The sequence below is a fragment of the Crocodylus siamensis genome, chromosome 8, assembly GCF_052110815.1.
Source record: "Crocodylus siamensis isolate JL-2025a chromosome 8, ASM5211081v1, whole genome shotgun sequence".
In the NCBI taxonomy this organism is placed as follows: domain Eukaryota; kingdom Metazoa; phylum Chordata; order Crocodylia; family Crocodylidae; genus Crocodylus; species Crocodylus siamensis.
This window is the reverse complement of record NC_143402.1, coordinates 53,839,796-53,856,723: the sequence shown is the minus strand read 5'-3', so window position 1 is coordinate 53,856,723 and position 16,928 is coordinate 53,839,796. Positions and strand designations below refer to the sequence as shown.

General features: G+C 50.1%; 1 protein-coding gene across 3 annotated transcripts; it reads right to left on the bottom strand.

Annotated features, from left to right (window-relative positions):
* Positions 1-611: 611 nt before the first annotated feature.
* LOC149858591 (uncharacterized) lies at positions 612-16,489 on the bottom strand. Of its 3 annotated transcripts, none has more exons than XR_016443823.1 (5): positions 14,274-16,489; positions 13,669-13,795; positions 9,238-9,354; positions 4,737-5,864; positions 612-3,920 (listed from the first exon to the last, which is right to left on the bottom strand). XR_016443823.1 is itself a non-coding variant. In XM_090060137.1 (5 exons), the coding sequence occupies exons 2-5, from the start codon at positions 14,295-14,297 to the stop codon at positions 4,825-4,827; spliced, it is 1,308 nt and encodes a 435-aa protein (XP_089916263.1). In that variant the 5' UTR covers positions 14,298-14,375; positions 14,478-16,489; the 3' UTR covers positions 615-4,824. The 3 variants fall into 3 exon arrangements, 2 of the variants coding, with proteins under 2 accessions (XP_089916263.1, XP_089916264.1); XM_090060137.1 differs by having other exon boundaries at positions 615-5,864; positions 14,274-14,375; positions 14,478-16,489; XM_090060138.1 differs by having other exon boundaries at positions 615-5,861.
* Between the last annotated feature and the right edge of the window lie 439 nt (positions 16,490-16,928).

Below are 16,928 nucleotides of genomic sequence, written 5' to 3'. Positions count from 1 at the left end.
AGACCCCAGTGTGCGCTACCTAGGCCCAGAAGCTGAGCTGGGGGCCCCCGTCAGTGCCAGGCTCTGCCCAGACTTCTGAGGCCGAGACTGGGCAGTTGTGTTGTTGGGCACTGCACACACTGACCCCTCCTTTCCCTCCCAAAAAGGACTGATGACAGAGGAGGAATACCCATACATGGGCTGCCAGGGGGAGTGCGAGAACCATCACCGGACACATTGCCAGTATCCAGAGCTCTGAGTTCCTTTCTTCTGATGAAACACGATGGAAGCATGGAGACATGGGGGATCCTGTGCAGGGCTGGGGGAGAGGCAGGGTGTAGCTCTTCAGCAGGGAGGCAGAGTGAACTAGTTGGTTTCTTGCTGGGGCCTGTGTGAGAGATGCGTGTAAGAGATAGCTGGGTCTGTATCTCTTGAGGACCCTTGCTACGCATTCAAAGTAAAGCTTGATAGAAACCAGCAATCGAGTTTCAATCCAGCACATTTTCAAGCACTGACTTAGACCTGGTTGGCTCTGTTTATAGCTGGATGGCCATTTTTATGGCATGATAATGACTTTGCACATGCAGCCAGTCTAAATTTACTGTGCAGTTTCCCAGTTACTCGTGTAATATGTGTAACACATAGCTGGGGCCTGACTGAACACTGGCGTCATGGGCAATCAATTACATGCATGTGTATCCACACGGGACTGGCATCCTGGAGGACAGTGCAGGCCAGGGGAATGGGGAAAAGCAGAGCCAGCCTTCTGAAGATGTCTCTGGCAGGGAGAGGGGCAGGGAAACTCTGTCTCCTCTCCCTCACGCTCTGACGCTATGTTGCCCTCCCCACACAGAGCTGGCAGTGCATGTCACGACCCAGGGTCTGGTCACTGTAGCCTTAAATGCTGACCTCTTGCAGGTAGGTTACCTCCATGAGCAGATCTAGGATTTTGATAAGAGGGGTGCAGATGCTGTAGTGCATAAACACAACACATTTTTCTCCAGTTAAACAGAAACTAGATTTACTAATATTCCTGGGGCCCAGAGCTAGATTCAATTTAAGAGCAAAGCAAAACTAAGTACAGCTTTATTGGAAGGTGCACTGATTTGCTAATTATACATTAAATTTTAAACCCCTCACAGAATTAGGCAAAAAATATCAAAAGAGTTTCATTGGTCCCATCATCATTATAGTTAAGTGTACATTTCTTACTCAGATGTGTAATACAAAACCTAGCCTTTGTGAGCATCTTGATAGTGCACCCCACACTCCACTGTCACACCGTTCCACACCTGAGTTAATGTATATCTGTGTTAAAATGACCACACCTGAGTTGGACCCAAGCTAACTAGAACTAAAAACAAGCAGCAGAGCAGTGAAATAGAAGAGAGAGATTACCAGGAATGATACCACTACATGGGTGTGGTCTCAATGTTTCATTAATTAAGCTAGCCTTTCCTTTCAATGTTGCTATAATGCCTAGGGAGGGAGGGGGAGCTCCAGATCAGGGAGCAGGACTGGGGTCCTCATGGGGTATCCTAAGGGATGGAGATAACTTCAGGAGAGATCTGGGGGGACCATATACAAGTAGCTGGGGGTCCTAGGGCCAGGGCTGGGGGAGCCTCCCAGGGCTCTGTCACTGCTCCACAAAACTGGGCCTGGCTCTGCTTGTCCAGCCATGCTGACTTGCCCCCCTGCCTTCACTCCAGAGAAGAAGACACCCTACTGGATTGTCAAGAACTCTTGGGGGACATGGTGGGGGGGAGGTGGTGAGTTGGGGACTTGGAGGGCAGCCATAGCTGCTGGGACTGTTGGGATGCAGCTGGCGCAGGGCCGGGGTGTCTCAAGGGTTGGTTATACAAAACCCATTTGCTCTGTGCACATCACATGTTGCTGTGGGGTGGATATGTCAGGGGTGGTCTATCCAGGCTTTTGTTGCTCAATGCAGATTGTCCAGGGTGGGTTGCGTCAGGGGCTTATACCAGGATGTGTGTGTATGGGGGGGGAATGCCCAGCCCCTAACCATGTGTCCCTATTCATCCCCCAGGGCTATTTCCGCATCTAGCGTGGAGCTGGGGGATGCCTGTGGCATTTCCAGGATGCCCATGACAGCCATCATGAAGCAGGACGGGGCTGTGGAAGCCCCAACGGCCTGCTTGCCCTGAAGGGATGGATGGATGAAGGATTGTGCCTCTGCTCTACCATAATAAAAAATGAAGGCAGAGGGCTGGTTCTGTGTAATGGGGGGAATGGAGCTGCAGCAGCAGTGTGAATGAGGTGTAGACAGCAGTAGGGCTTAGATTTCTTATCTCTTTTCTAAACTGAGTAAGCCGAGTTCCCTTAGTCTTTCCTCAGAGGTCCTGTCCTCCAGCCCCTGAACCATTTTTAGGATAGCCCCTGCCCTCTCCTAGACTCTCCAATTTGTCTACTTTCTGTAGTGCGGGGCCCAAAACTGGACACAGTACTCCAGAGGTGAATAGAGGGGAATGATCACCAGTGCTGAATAGACAGGAATGATCACTTCCCTTGCCCTACTGCCAACACACCTACCAATGCAGCCCAGTATGTCATTAGCCTTCTTGGCAGCAAGGGCACACTGCTGGCTCATATTCAGCTTATTGTCCACTGTAACCCCCAGGTCCTATTCTGCAGAGCTGTTGCCCAGCCACTCAGCCCCCAGCCTGTACTAGTGCATGAGATTCTTCAATCAGGACATGACACTGTGCCTGGTTGGGCAGTTAGGAGCCAGCTGAAGATAATGACCCGTAAGCGAGGACAGCCACCAGAAGAGCAGAGCTCCAGGAGGGAGCACCAGGGGACTGGAGGACAGGCTGCTGGCTGGGGAGAAGTCCAGAGCTAAAACTGGTCCTCTCTTGATGCATGAAGGATGGAAGGTTTTTGTTATTACAGTTTGGTGGGGTCATTTCTTGTGGGTTCAATGTTGTTTGGCCAGAAAACCTGCAGCCAAAGCTGGCTCCCCTCTCTCAGGAAATGGCATAAGCAGCCAGCTGACACCAGGGAGCCGAGTGACTGGGACACACACGTACACACCTGGTGACGCACCTGATCTCTCTGTTGAGTCTTTGTTCCCAGCTGCCTTGTGTGCATGGCTGGGGCATGGGTGGAGCTTGGAGGTAAACTTTGGGGTCTCCCCAGGTGCCACCATTGTCCCCAGAGGAACAGAGCTTAGGGGTGGGAGGCAAAATGCAGCCAGCCCTAGTTCCCAGGAATTTCCATCAGGGACCAAATGCAGGGATGGAGAGGACAGTCCTCAGTTCCTCTGGGGCCCATTCCCAGTGCCTTTGAGCCTGGGATGTGGAGATGGCAAGGATAACATGGGGTGCTGTTCTGCAGATTCCCCCTGAGCAGGGGGTTGGAGGCCAACCCCAGAAGTGATGGTTCCTATTGTCTGTGCTAGAAGCAGTGCACAGGCACACACACACCTTGTGGAAGACAGATAAGAACACAATTACCAGTGACTGGGTCAGACCACAGCTCCATCTTGCCCAGTGTCCTATGTCACATGCCAGCAGAGAGTGAATGCTGAAAGGGGGAGCAAACTGGGTCTGGCCTGGATTTTTCCCCATTCCTCTTTCACTTGCAGCCTCCAGCATTTAAGGCCTAGGACAGTGGTTTTGATATGCAGACCCCTAAAAAAATTTCAAATGAAGCTACAGACCCCTTTGAGTTGTAAGTGTCGTTATTCACATATATTTGATTGATCACAGTCATCTTCCATGGACCTATCAGACATAGTCTGCAGACCCACCATAGATCTGCGGACCACAGGTTGAAAACCACTGGTCTAGAAGTTCTGGTTCAGAGGCTGTGCCCCTCAATGGCGACTGATGCCCCTTTCCTTCAAGAATGTGTCCAATCCCTTGGTGAATCAGACTAAACTCTCAGCTTCTGCCACATCAGGTGATGATGAGTCCTGCACCCTTGAATGGGTGGAAAAAGAATTTCCTGGTGTTAGTTTTAAACTTGCTACCTACTTAGTTTCACAAGGTGGCCCTTTGTTCTTGTCTAGTGGGAGACGGTCAATAATAAATCCCTAGTGACTTTCTCTTGTCATTTAGTATTTTGGAATGTCCTCCCTCAAGTGTCTCTTTCTAAACTCAACATGCCAGGCCTTGGTAGTCTCTCTCATATAGAAGCCCCTCCATGAATAGAACAGTTTCACTCACTCAGCAGGTAGGACCATACCCAGCAACCTGCTACAATTTTGTTAAAATACACTTTAAATCTAAGGGAGAGGGTCAAGAGAGTGCTTATCTCCTCTGTCCTGCCACCTCACTACAGCCCTATCTAGGAGACTCCAGGAACATCTTCCTGTGGCCCTTTTCCTCCCTTCCTCCAGGACTCAGCTTGCTGGGGCATCTCCTGCTGTTCCCTTGTCCAGGCCCAGATTCACTCTACTGCCTGATGCCATCATTAACAATGAGCTGAAATCTTCCCCCATCCTTCAGCTGCTTGTTCCATTGCACAGCACAAGCCTAGCCTGGCCCTGTCCCTATCACCTCTGAAGCCTCCTAACCGTATTACACTTCAGGTCAGCAAGGCTGCTGTTGTAGATCCCCTCTCACCATGAGAACACCCACACCACAATCCCACCCCGGTCTGACCACCCCATCCCCCTCCCTGGCTTCTACTTCCCAGCACAGCACAGCACCTCAGTGCTCTGCAGGCCCCACACCTCTTCTCCCTCCTCTGTGACTCCATTTTCTCCCATCCCCAGGACCATACAAACACAGCACCTGCTGAATGAGGAGGTGAACGCATTTCAGGCCACCCCTGCTTCAGGGGGAGGAGGGTGACACAAGAGCTGGCAGAAACTGCCCCACATCAACAGCAAGGGTCATGCTTGTGGGTTTTCTGGTGCCTGGTGAGAGCCGTACTCTGTGTGAAGCTCTTCCCACACACAGCACAGCAATAGGGCCTCTCCCCAGTATGCAAGCGCTGGTGATTGGTGAGAGACATGCTGTGCCTGAAGCTCTTTCCACACTGAGTACAGCCATATGGCTTCTCGCCAGTGTGGATGCGCTGGTGCACTCGGAAGTGGGATGGGTCATTGAAGCTCTTCCCACAGTCTGCACAGCCATAGGGCTTCTCCCCCGTATGGATGCGCTGGTGGACACGGAGATGGGACAGCTGATAGAAGCTCTTCCCACAGTCAACACAGCCATGCAGCTTCTCTGCAGCGTGCTGCTGCTGGTAGACATAGAGGGGAGACAGTTTCGGGAAATCCTTTCCATCCTCCAGGCTGAGACAGGGGTGCTCCCCTGAGTGCATCTTCTGGTGTTCCCGGAGATGGGATTTGTACTGGAAGCTTTTTTCACACTCAGTGCAGGGGTACCGTTTCTCCCCGGTATGCAGACGCAGGTGGTTCTGGAGGTTGTCTGGGCGGGCGAAGCTCTTACCACACTCCGGGCACAGGTGGGGGCGCTCCCCTGAATGCATCCGCTGGTGGATGAGGAGACCATACTTGTACCGGAAGCTCTTCCCACACTCTGGGCACAGATGAGGGCGCTCCCCAGAATGTGTTCTTTGGTGCTCGAGGAGACGGGATTTGTAGTGGAAGCTCTTCCCGCACTGCGCACAGGGGTGGGCCATCTCCCTCCTGTGGGTTCCCTCATGCACCCAGAGCTCCTGTTGATCCCTAAAACTCTCACCACACTCTTTGCATATATACATTGCCTTCTTCCTGTGAGTGCCGCCCTCAGGGCTCCTCAATTCTTTCTGCCTGCACACAGGGCTCTTTTGGAGCTCAGCCAGTCTCTGTGCCCATTGCACAGAAAGCTGGTTCTTGGCTGGAATCAGCTCTAGGTTTGCAGGCTCTTCCTCAGGAGGCCACTGCTCAGCTCTGGTCATCGTCCCAGCACCTGCTGGGTGGAAAAGGGAACCCAGAGATGAATTCCTATGCCCTGGCAAAAAGGAAAGCCCTGCTGTTCCCCTGTGCTGGGACATACCACAGAGCTTGTCCAGGCCTTTGCACTCAGGTATAATGATGACATGGACTTGCTAGCCCCTGGAGAATAAGGAGTTAAAGAGAGCTGCTTGGCTGCCTGCCTTGATATACTTGCAGCCAATGCCAGGCCTTAAGAAGTGGTATAAAAAAGGGGAGTCAGCTCAGAGAAGAGAAGACTCTCAGTGCTGACTAAGCCCTGGATTCTAGTCAGGCAATGTGGATTCCCAGGTCAGGTTGGGTGCCTGGGTAGGTTGTAGCATGGAGACTGGGGAGCTCTGTAAGAACAAGTCCAATTCCAGATGCTCCCCATGCTGGGGGTGGAGGGGCAGGTCAGTGTACTGTGCTAATGTTCCTTTCTTTCCCAGTGACAGTAGGGCCCCTGCTACATATTACATATATTATGCAATTGACAAGTTAAATGCACAATAAATTTACACCAGCCACATGTGCAAAGTAATTAACACACCATACAAATGACTATCCAGTTATAAAAAGAGCTAACCACCTATAAAAACAGTGCTTGAAAATACATAACAACTCTCACTGGTTTCTAGCCAGCTTTAAACTGAAATGTGTAACAGGGTGCTTGGACCTAGATTCCCGGTGGTTCAGTCCTAAATCCAAGCCCCACAGAATTGGAAAGTGCTACATCACTTTCAACTCCTCAGGAGATCTGTATGTGCTAGCACAGATCTGAACAGCTCCATGCCTTCTAGGACTGAAGATGAGACCAGAGGCATCTGCCTCAAGAAAAAGTGAGACTCTCTGAAAATGGTGCTGAGCACTCTCCCACACACAAGTGCCCTGTCATGCTCCAGACCAAGAAGTTCTCACAAGAGGCTACTTGGGGCTCATCCCCAGCACCTGTTCTCAGGCTCTCGGTCACTGGCAGTTCTGAGAATGGCATCCAGGGACAGGTCCAAAGCAGCTCACTGGCAAACTTCTATGCCAGAGTATAACAGCAGGCGTGGCTGTGTGGGTCATGTTGAGCACAACTCTCTCTGGGACACACTGCTGATGCTCTCATATCAGCAAGCCCTAAGGGCAGTTGGATTTAGCAAGAAAAAACAAACTACGTCAGCCCTTGCCCCTTCAGGAAACAATTTGGGAACAGATGATTTGTAGCTTTCGAGCCAGTCCTGAACCAAGTTCTCCCATCTGGTCTGCTTCCAGATGGAGCACAACAGAGCCATATATAATACAGCCCAAGATACTGATTAAACCCTGCCTTTATACCCCAATCTGCTAGATGGGAGTTCCAGTTCCAGCTAAGCAGAAAGAACCAACAGCCAAGGACAGGACAGCCCTAGTTTCTTTATAGCCCAGTCCCTAACATGATGGTCCTCAAATTGTTTAGACCTAAGGCATCCCTTGTTAGAGCTAAGCAACCCTCAGAAACAGCTAGCTCTTAGCTTTCACTTATTTTTTTTCTACTACAGAAAAATAATAGAGCAATTCTTCTATTACAAAGGACACAGGAAACCACAACAGGTCAGAATGCTTTTAACACTGGGGATTCCTATTTGAAATCTCCAAGTTTCTCTTGTGAATCATGTTTGCACACCTGACAGTGCTACAACTGTGTGGCACCCTGTGCTACCCTTAAAAGAATTTTGAGGCACCACAGGGTCCTGTGGCACCCAGGTTGAGAATTAGTGGTCTAAATGGCTCCCAGAGCTTCTGTCCTCCTTGTCAACTGCCCAGTGGCTATACATACCCCATGGTGCCCTGCTAGAAGGTGTTATAGAGATATTGCCACCTTAGGATGGAGTATCAATTCTTACAGTGCTGAGCGAGGATGGAAAAATCCAGCTCGCAGTGCCCCAGGGATACCCGGTTTTTGCCTAATATTGAAACAGTGGACTAAGATTTGGCTGTAGCACTGTATGACTTCTGTGTGGGCAAGCCCGCCCCTCCATGACAGATCCTACTGACAAGGTGACTGGGGTTCAATCTCCAGAAAGGGAAGCAATAGGAGATATTGCTAAAGGGCTCAACCTGGATTTGATGCCTCAAAAGCCCTAATTAGTGGGCTGTAACAGGGCTCCCTAGCCCTGTTACTAGTAAAGGAAAGACAAGTCAGAAAAAAGGGTGAAGCTCCTTTAAGAGGTAGACTTTTGTGGCCCAGAGCAGGCCATCCCATGGCTGTATAAACTTTGCTCCTGAGCAGATCTGGGACCATAGAGGGGAGAGGAGCTCCCTGCCATAGACTGAACTCTCAAGGACAGCAGACTAAGTGGCACCTGCTATGTTCTGTGGCGTGGAACCTAGCAGACAGAAAGGGATAAGCTGCAAGGAAAGGCCCTTTCCTGCTAAGTTGTTTCCTTGGAACTGTATTGTTTGGTGGTATTTAAGGGCAGGAAGTAAGGCCTCCCAGCCTTCGTGTGAAGTGTAGAGTTGATTTTGCAGGCTCCAAGCCCCATGTGCTAGGCAAAATGGATTTTGAGGGCTCCCAGGACTTGACTCACTAGAGAGGGAGGTACTGCGATGTACTGAATAAGCCAAGAGGGGAGGCCATTACTAGGTAGCCAAACCAGGTGGGTGCCAAGGCCTGTGGCATCTCTCTGTTCAGCAGTGGTCTATTCCTTGAGACTAGTGGGTCAGTATGTTAAGGCCTCCGAACTGCCTGTGGGCTTCTTATGACTCCTGAAATAGTGTGGTCAAATTGGCAAGACCCCAGAACTACTCAAAAGCTCACAACAACCCCTAAAATTATGGGATCGGATTAGCAATATCTTAGGACTGCTTGAGGGTGTCAGTAGCCCAGGAGAATTATGGCTGATTTGGGCCTAATCAAATGCCAGGACATTGGCTGAGTTCAGTGAACACGGGAGACCAGCAGGCATCTAGGAATTTGGCAGGGCCAGTATTTCCAGATGCTGACTGAGGCAGTCAAAAAAGAATCAGCTCCATAATGAGCAAGGGGAGGGAGTACTATAGGTGTCATTCTGGCAACCCAGGCAGCCTGGCCTGCCAAATTAACAGTGATTAACAACAAGGGTGTGATAGGCAAAACCAAAGGAGGTCACCAACAGAAAAGCCAGAGGGCCCAATAAGTCTCAGCTGATTGCTGGGGGGGGTGAAGCTGAGGTCCCTTCCAGGGTCAAAGAAGGAAACATTTGCCTGTGCTCACATCATTCAACTGCAGGAAGTTCGAATACACACCTGCCCAGACAAGACAGATCAAGATAAACTGTTTGACGTATCTTGGCACAGCAGTGCCTCCTAACACTCTGGGTACTTGAGCCCATGGTGAGGGGGAGTGGGGGAGAAGGAATGTCATGACTCACCTAGGAATGAGCTCTCAGACCATTTGCTTTCTCCAGGGTCCTCATCATCACAGACCCAGAGCTCTATCTCCCCTCGCTGGATGCAACAGATCAAGTCAGGTGCAAAACCTTCATATCCTGTTTTGGAAGGGCATAAATAGTGATTATGGTTACTCCCCATGCAGTGTCCAAATGGGATTTGGGGAATGGATCCAATAGACTCAAACATTTTAAGGGGGCCTTAAAAGGAAAAGAGAAGGTGGACAGTTCAGATTAAAGATGATACTACAAGACAAACCTGTATGAAATAAAGCATCAACCACTAAGATAAAGGGTATAAAACACCTATAGCGTTACTGGTGTATATAAACACAAGTGGTACTGTGCAATGTGGGCTAGGGAACAGTGATCAACAGTGTAATAGGAAGAAGGAAGAGAAAGCTTTCATAGGGACAGTGGACATATTTATGGAAGGATAACTTACTGTATAAGGATAATTATAGGTCAAGAACTGGAAATGGATTTATTCTTGATAAATTTTACATTGACAGCTCTTGGAAGTGAAGAGAGCCAATGAAAGATGGTGACGATGAAATTTTATACAGAAGAGAACATAATTAATCTCAAAAGTATAAAGAATGATGATATTAAAATAAGTGCAGGTGTGACTACATGTTGATCCCTGTTAGGGTGACAATAATTTGGATGATTGGGGAGCATTGGATCTGCAGCTGAAACAAGGCTTTAACCTGCGTCTCAGCAAAAAGCTGTTGACCACAAGGCAGAATGATGTATGTAAATAACCTTGCAAATGCTTAGGCAAGAAGTTTCTTTAACAATGGTATAGTGTACAGGATACATTATTCCTTGTGTAAGAACAAGATGCAGCCTACCAGCTATCGTCAGGACAGAAGACAGAAGCCAGACCTTGAAGAGACTGCTGAAGTCAGCAGAAAACCAGAAAGAACTAGTGGATGACCAAGAGTACCCGGCAAGGTGTCAAATGATCCCAGCAAGGCGTCTGTCCAGTCTCCTCTTGAAGACTTGCAAGGTTGGGGACTGCACCACCTCCTTGGGAAGTCTATTTCAGATTCTGGTCACCCTTACTGTAAAGAAGTTCTTCCTTACTTCCAACCTGAAACCATCTTCTAACAGTTTATGGCCATTGCTCCTTGTCCTCTCCTGGGGCACCCGAGTGAACAGTTTTTCTCCCAGCTCCTGACATTCACTAGGGCTGTATGAAACAGCAGTTCCATTTCGCCTTGAGTTTCAATGGTTCGACAGAATGGTGTTTCATCTCAAATTTCATTTTGAGTTGAAACAGAAAGGCTGTTTCACCACTGTTTCAAGTTTCGCTGGGGATGGGAAGTCAGACCAGCTGGGCTGACTTCCCATCCCCAGTGCTAGATTGCCCAGTGGGGCTTATACCCCAACCCACGCGCTTGACCGCGCTGGTGCAATGAAGCACGGGGCATCAGGAACCCACTGGGCTGCCTCCCACCCCCTGCCGGATCTTGCGCTGGGGATGGGAAGTCAGGTCAGCTGGACTGACTTCCCATCCCCAGCCTATTGCTGAAACATTTCGACTTTCAAAACGTTTCAATCAGCCTCATTTTGTTTCGAGGCTATTTTGACAGCCTTTGTTTAATTCCAATTTTGCCGTTTCAACTTCGAAATTGGTCGAAACAGTGTCGGAACGAAACGACAGCGAAATTTCACAGAGCCCTAATATTCACCCCTTACATACTTATAGATAGCCACCAAATTCCCCCTCAGCCTTCTCTTCCCCAGGCTGAACAATCCTAGATCCCTTTGTCTTTTCTCATAAGATTTGTCCTCTGGGCCCTTGATCATTCTTGTGGCCCTTCTCTGGACCCTTTCAAGATTTTCCATGTCTTTTTTGAAGTGTGGCGCCCAAAACGGGACACATTACTCCAGCTGGGATCTTGCCAGCGTTGAGAAGACAGGATGTATCTCTTCCTTAGCCCTGCTCAAGATGTATCAGCTAATGCATCCCAGTATGCTATTAGCTCTGTTGACTACAGCATCATGCTGGCAGCTCATATTGATCCTGTGATCAACCATAACCCCCAGGCCCGTTTCAGCCATCTGCTGGCCAGGACATTTCCTCCTAACCTATATTCATGCTGCTAGTTACTTCTCCCCAGATGAAGCACTCTGCATTCATCCTTACTGAACTGCATCCAGTTCCGCTCTGCCCACCTTTCCAGCTTGTCCAGGTCTGCATCCTATCCCCTGGTGTGACCGATTTTCCCCCTAACTTATTATCCACAAACTTGGCGAATGTGCTTTCCACATGCTCATCTAAATCATTGATAAAGATGTTGAACAGCATGGGGCTAAGAACCAAACCCTACAGGACACCAGTGGCTACCTCCCGCAAAGACATATAGACCCGTCCACTAACACTCTCTGGGTTCAACTCTTTAGCTAGTTCCCAACTCACCTGACAGTGAACTCTGCCAGCCCACAATTCCCCATTTTTTTTATAAGAGCATCATGGAAGACAATAATATCAAAGGCCTTTTTGAAATCCAAGTATTTTACATAAACCACATCTTCCACATTCAAGCAGTTCATCACTTGATCATAGAAGGAGATGAGGTTGGTCAGACACAACCTGCCCGGAACAAAACCATGTTGGCTGTCCTTCAGCACCATGCCTTCTGCCAGCCTCTCACAAATGGACTTTAGTAACAAAGCTGATAACATGAAGTGGCCTTAACACTAATATTGAAAGTGGACCTTCTATTTTCTATTCTTTTTCAATGAAGCTAGCTACAACCAGATCAGAATAAATATAGATCCTTCCCTGTCTGTATACCCAGTCTTGCCTTTCTCTTGGCAATGCAGATCTCTCACCTATGATATTGCCTATACTGTCACTAACTCCTTAAATTCTATTTCCCCTAGACTAACTGCTTAATATTATCTGTCCTGGCTGTTCCTAATCTACTCCTACCAGGCAACCTAATGCTAACTGAAGTCTATATATAGCAGCCATTCATTCCATCCAACATGAGGACCATCATGGGAGTAGGTATGAAAGCACAGATTGGTAAATACTGCAGCATATACAACACAGTTTATTGGAGTTATGGATATAGACAAATGAAGGAAGGAAGAGACATATTTCTGTAGCCTGCAAAGGCCCAGATGGTGACTGATCAACATAGTTTTCTAGAGAAAGATGAGTATAAAATCACCTCCAAAAGAGATAGCCATTTAATATAAACATATTTCACAATAAGTAGAAAGTGGGGAGAGTACAAGAGTCAAAGATGGATACCTTGTGAGAGTGAAGTGGCCCTACTTAGTGCCTGAGTTGCTGACTTTGGGGTTTTTCCAAAAAATAAAGAGTGGAAGGTGGTTTATTGCAGAAAGACAAGGATATGCAACAAAGCCGAGAGAGAGAATACAAATGTCCCCAGTGCTATTAGTGGTGGGAGAAGTGGATTGTGAGCTGGCTTAAAAGAAACCAGGCATGCCTAAAAATGTATTGAGAATTTATTAACAGTAGAATCTTCCAGAGAACATCTGTATTCACTGGTAGTGTTTAGAGAGCAGAAAGTCAACTAAAAGAAAAATAGGAAAAGTCAGGTCATACATCTGATTTGCAGAAGTTCCCAAGGCATTAGGAAATGAAAGGGAAGGCTGAATACTGCACTAGTAATCCTATGGTGTATATAGGCAATCTCCCAAACTACCAAGATTTTTTTTTTAGGAGAACAAAAAGCATGTACATACTGGCAAAGTGAGCTTGAGAGCATTGGTCTTAAAGGAAATTGAATGAGGACAGAATTTATGGTCTAAGGAGATACGAATAGGGACAGAAATTTAAAACAAGTGTTTGTTGGATGCACTTGGGATCTATCATGCATAGAAAGAGAAAGCTCAATACAGGACAAACTGAGGAAACGGGAAAGCCATGTGTTGAAGAAGCAAATTCTCATCAGACCTCTTTGGACTTATGCTAAGAAACAACAAAGGAAGAAAGTGCATCGGACACCACTGAAACGTGCAGGTAAGACCAGTTAAATGTTTGGACAAGATACAATAAGAATGAGAAGGAGGAAGTAAAAACAACTCCCCAAGTAAAACCACTTGGTGCATATTTTTTAGAAAATGGTTTGGGGTTGGGGTTGGTGTGAAAATGCTGAGAAGGCAAAGAAAGATCATACTGGTGGAGTGGGGGGAATATACTGAATATAGAGTATGAGTCAGACCAAGAGGAATTTAGATGAGGAGAATGGAACAAAAAACAGGAGGATGTGAAAATACAAAACAAAACACAGGCCTGACCGATGACAGAGCAGTGAGGGGAAAGTAAATGTAGATGACCAGCCCAAAATTCATGGGAAGACTGCAGAAGAACCACCAGAGGAAGGGGACATTTCTGAGCTCTGGAGAGAAGAAAAAACAGAACTTTACCCAGGGAAACAAGGGCTTGGTAATTCCTCAGCATCTGGTCCCGGTAAAGCACTTTGTCTCCATCTCCCAGTAGCTCCCACTCCTTCCGGGTGAAGTACAGCGCCACATCCTCAAAGACCACTCGAAGCTGTAGTCACAGGCATTGCACACTCAGCCCCTTCTGCTCCAGCCTCATCCAGCCCCCCCATAATTTGGAGCCTTCCACTGCACTAGACTTGCAAGCCTAATTACACCAGGTAGGAATTGGAAGCTGTCCATGCCTCAGCTAACAGAGACACTGCAGCAAAGCATGTTACAGGCCTGAGAGAGGTGTGTACCTGGCATCTGGGAGGTTGGTGTAGCTACCTCCTCTGTTGGCAAAGGTTGTGTGTACAGTAGGGGGTGCTTCCATCCTCAGTGCAACAGGACAGGCTCTATAGTGAAGGCAGCCTCCACGTTGCAGGCTTGGCAGTGACTCGCATACCTGGGAATGGTGACCCCAGCTATTTCAGCCAGACACCACCGGAAGGATTGTCCCTTTGCTTCTCTCATGTCTCTGACAGGGGAGCTCCAAAGGGCCGGAATCCAGGGGGATTTCCTGCCCCTGCGACATACTGAGGTCCTACCTGAGCAGAGGCGGCTGCAGCCATCCCGGCTGTCACCTGCAGAGGGCGGGAACTGAAGGGCAGGGGCAGGACCGCAGCAGCAGGGCTCGGGGTGGAGTCGGCCTGGAAAGAGGAGAAAGGGGCGAGTGCATCGCCGCAGCTCCCTGCCCGTGACGTCACGACATGACATCACCAGCGGGCGGGATCCCCACCCACTGGTCATACCTGCAGCACGGAGCGGGATCCCGGCGGCCAGGCCTCAGCACGTGCTGCCGCGCGACCCTCTCAGCCTCCCGCCGGCCCCGCCCATCGCTGGTGACGTTGCGCCCGGGTCGGTGCGGGGAAGCCGCCGCCCTGATGTCACCGCGCTGCAAGAACCGCCGCCGCTCTGGCTGGGCTGGAGGACCGCGACTCGATGGTGGCACCGTCGCCTCTCCGCCGAGGCCGGCTCGTGCCGTGCCGCGTTAACCCGTTCGTGCCCGGGCCGGGGCAGGCAGGACTGCGCTGTCCTGTCATCAGCGGTGATGGCGCGAGCCCTAGCTCCCCGCAGCTTGTGCGGGATCGACATACACACGCGTGCACAGACGTGTCCATAGGCACGCGCAGGCTCCCTCCGCCCGGGCAGGGCTGTGCGGGGGCTGAGGGAGGGAGCCTTTCCCTTCCCCACGGGGGTCTGCCCCAGTGGTGACAGGACAAACCGCCCCAGCTGTCCCCACCCCTGCCATGGACGGGGGGGCGAGTCCCGAGACCAGGACTGCGTAGCCCCAATCCCCCAGGGCTGAGGGGGCGGGCGAGGGGCGGGGCTGGGGCAACTGCCACCACTGCCCCCTGGAAGGACCACACTGCTCCTTTTTCATCCCTAAGGGGTTACAAATCCCCGACATGGGGATCTCCGCTCCGCGGGATCGCGCTCTCCCTCCCGGGGGTGTTTCCCACCTCAGGCCAGTGCCAGCGCTGGGGGACGAGGGGTGAGGGGACGTGGCTCCGCAGGCACTGGGCGGGGGCCCTGTGCCGTGGGCGCTGCAGCGCCTCGCTGGAGCCTGAGAAACCCACGTCCGCCCCTGTCACGAGGCCCCCGCCCTGGCAGGGCACGGGGGCCGCTCCTCCCCACCCTGCTTCCACCAGCACCCCTGCCCGAGACTGCGGCTCTTCACAGCCGAGCAGGGCAGGATCAGGCCGTTCCCTGCTGGGCAGCCAGCCGGCTCCCTGCTGCCCGCCCTGCTGCTCCGCTCCTCCCCGCGGGCCGGAAGCATTTGCCGGAGCGGCGAGGGCTGAGGGACACCTGGGCTCCGGAGGAGCATCTCTGAGCCGAAGGCAGGGGGGACCTGGCTCCTCCGCTAGTTCCAGACTGAGGGGAGCAGGTCGCTTAGGCCTAGGGAGGGCCCTGCCTGACAGCCTGGCAGTGGCCCCCTCCAGCCAGGAGTTGGACAACCCCCATCTGCCCCGCCTACTTCTTCCCCAGCCTGGGGAACATATCTGCCCTGCCCACAGGCATACTTGCAGCCGTGTGCACACACGCAGGCATGCACACCTCTGCTCTTACATGTGTGCGTACATGCGCAGGAACATGCAAATTTGCCAGCCTAAGCACGTGAACACACACGCAGCTGCACATCTGCATGAAGAAACACAAACATGCAAACACATGCATGCTTATGTGCACAAACATGCATACAGACCCATGTACACACATACAGATGTGTGCGCACACACTTTTACACATGCAGTCTCTAGGACTCATTCAGCTGTAATATACAGATGACTGAAACATCTGCAACTGACCTATTTTTTCTGATATGAATAATATCCGGGTATATTTGGATGGGGCTGACCCGGCCTGAGGCTGGAGCTTGCACCAGATGTGCCCACTGGAGCTCCTTTCCAGTCTTGCTTCTCTTATGATTCTCTGATTCACATGCACATGCCTCAGCACATGTGCAGAGACAGGCACGTACACATGTGCACACACTTCCACACATATGCACATGCACACTCATGTGCACACTCATGGGCAAATATACACAGGCACACATGTAGACGTGCCCATAAAATACACATGCACGTCCTCATACAAGTGTGTGCACAAACTCACGTGTGCACACACCTGCAGCCCCCGGACGCACCCCAGGTGGGCAGATAGGTGCTCACAGATGAGGCTGAAGTTAGTTCCTTATTCCTGGTTCCCTATTCCTTATTCCTTGTTCCCAGTTCCCGGTTCCTTTTTCAAAGCTAATTTAGACCCAATAAAAACTTGTTATTACTGAATTTCACATCCTAAAGAAAGAGAATGTCATTAGCTATGCATATGTTTTAATTAATATGTAAAATAATATCCCACATCAAGTACAGAGCCCTAAATGAAGGTCAGATTAGGCTGGGATTATGGGGTAACATACTTCTTAGGCCACCCCAAATGTCATGGCAATGCCACCGGAGGACTGTCCCAAAGAACACTGACCATAGTCCCAGCCCAAAGCACAGTTTGGCCGTGCCAGGCTGCCAGCTAATAGCCCCCATGCCCACTGTACTAAGTATAATGGCCAGAATAAGGAACTGGTTTTCGGGCTGGGATAATGGCTAGAAATTTGGGGTGGCCTAAGAAGTATTTTGCCCCATAATCCCATCCTAATCTGACCTTCGTTTAGGGCTCTGTACTTGATGTGGGATATTATTTTA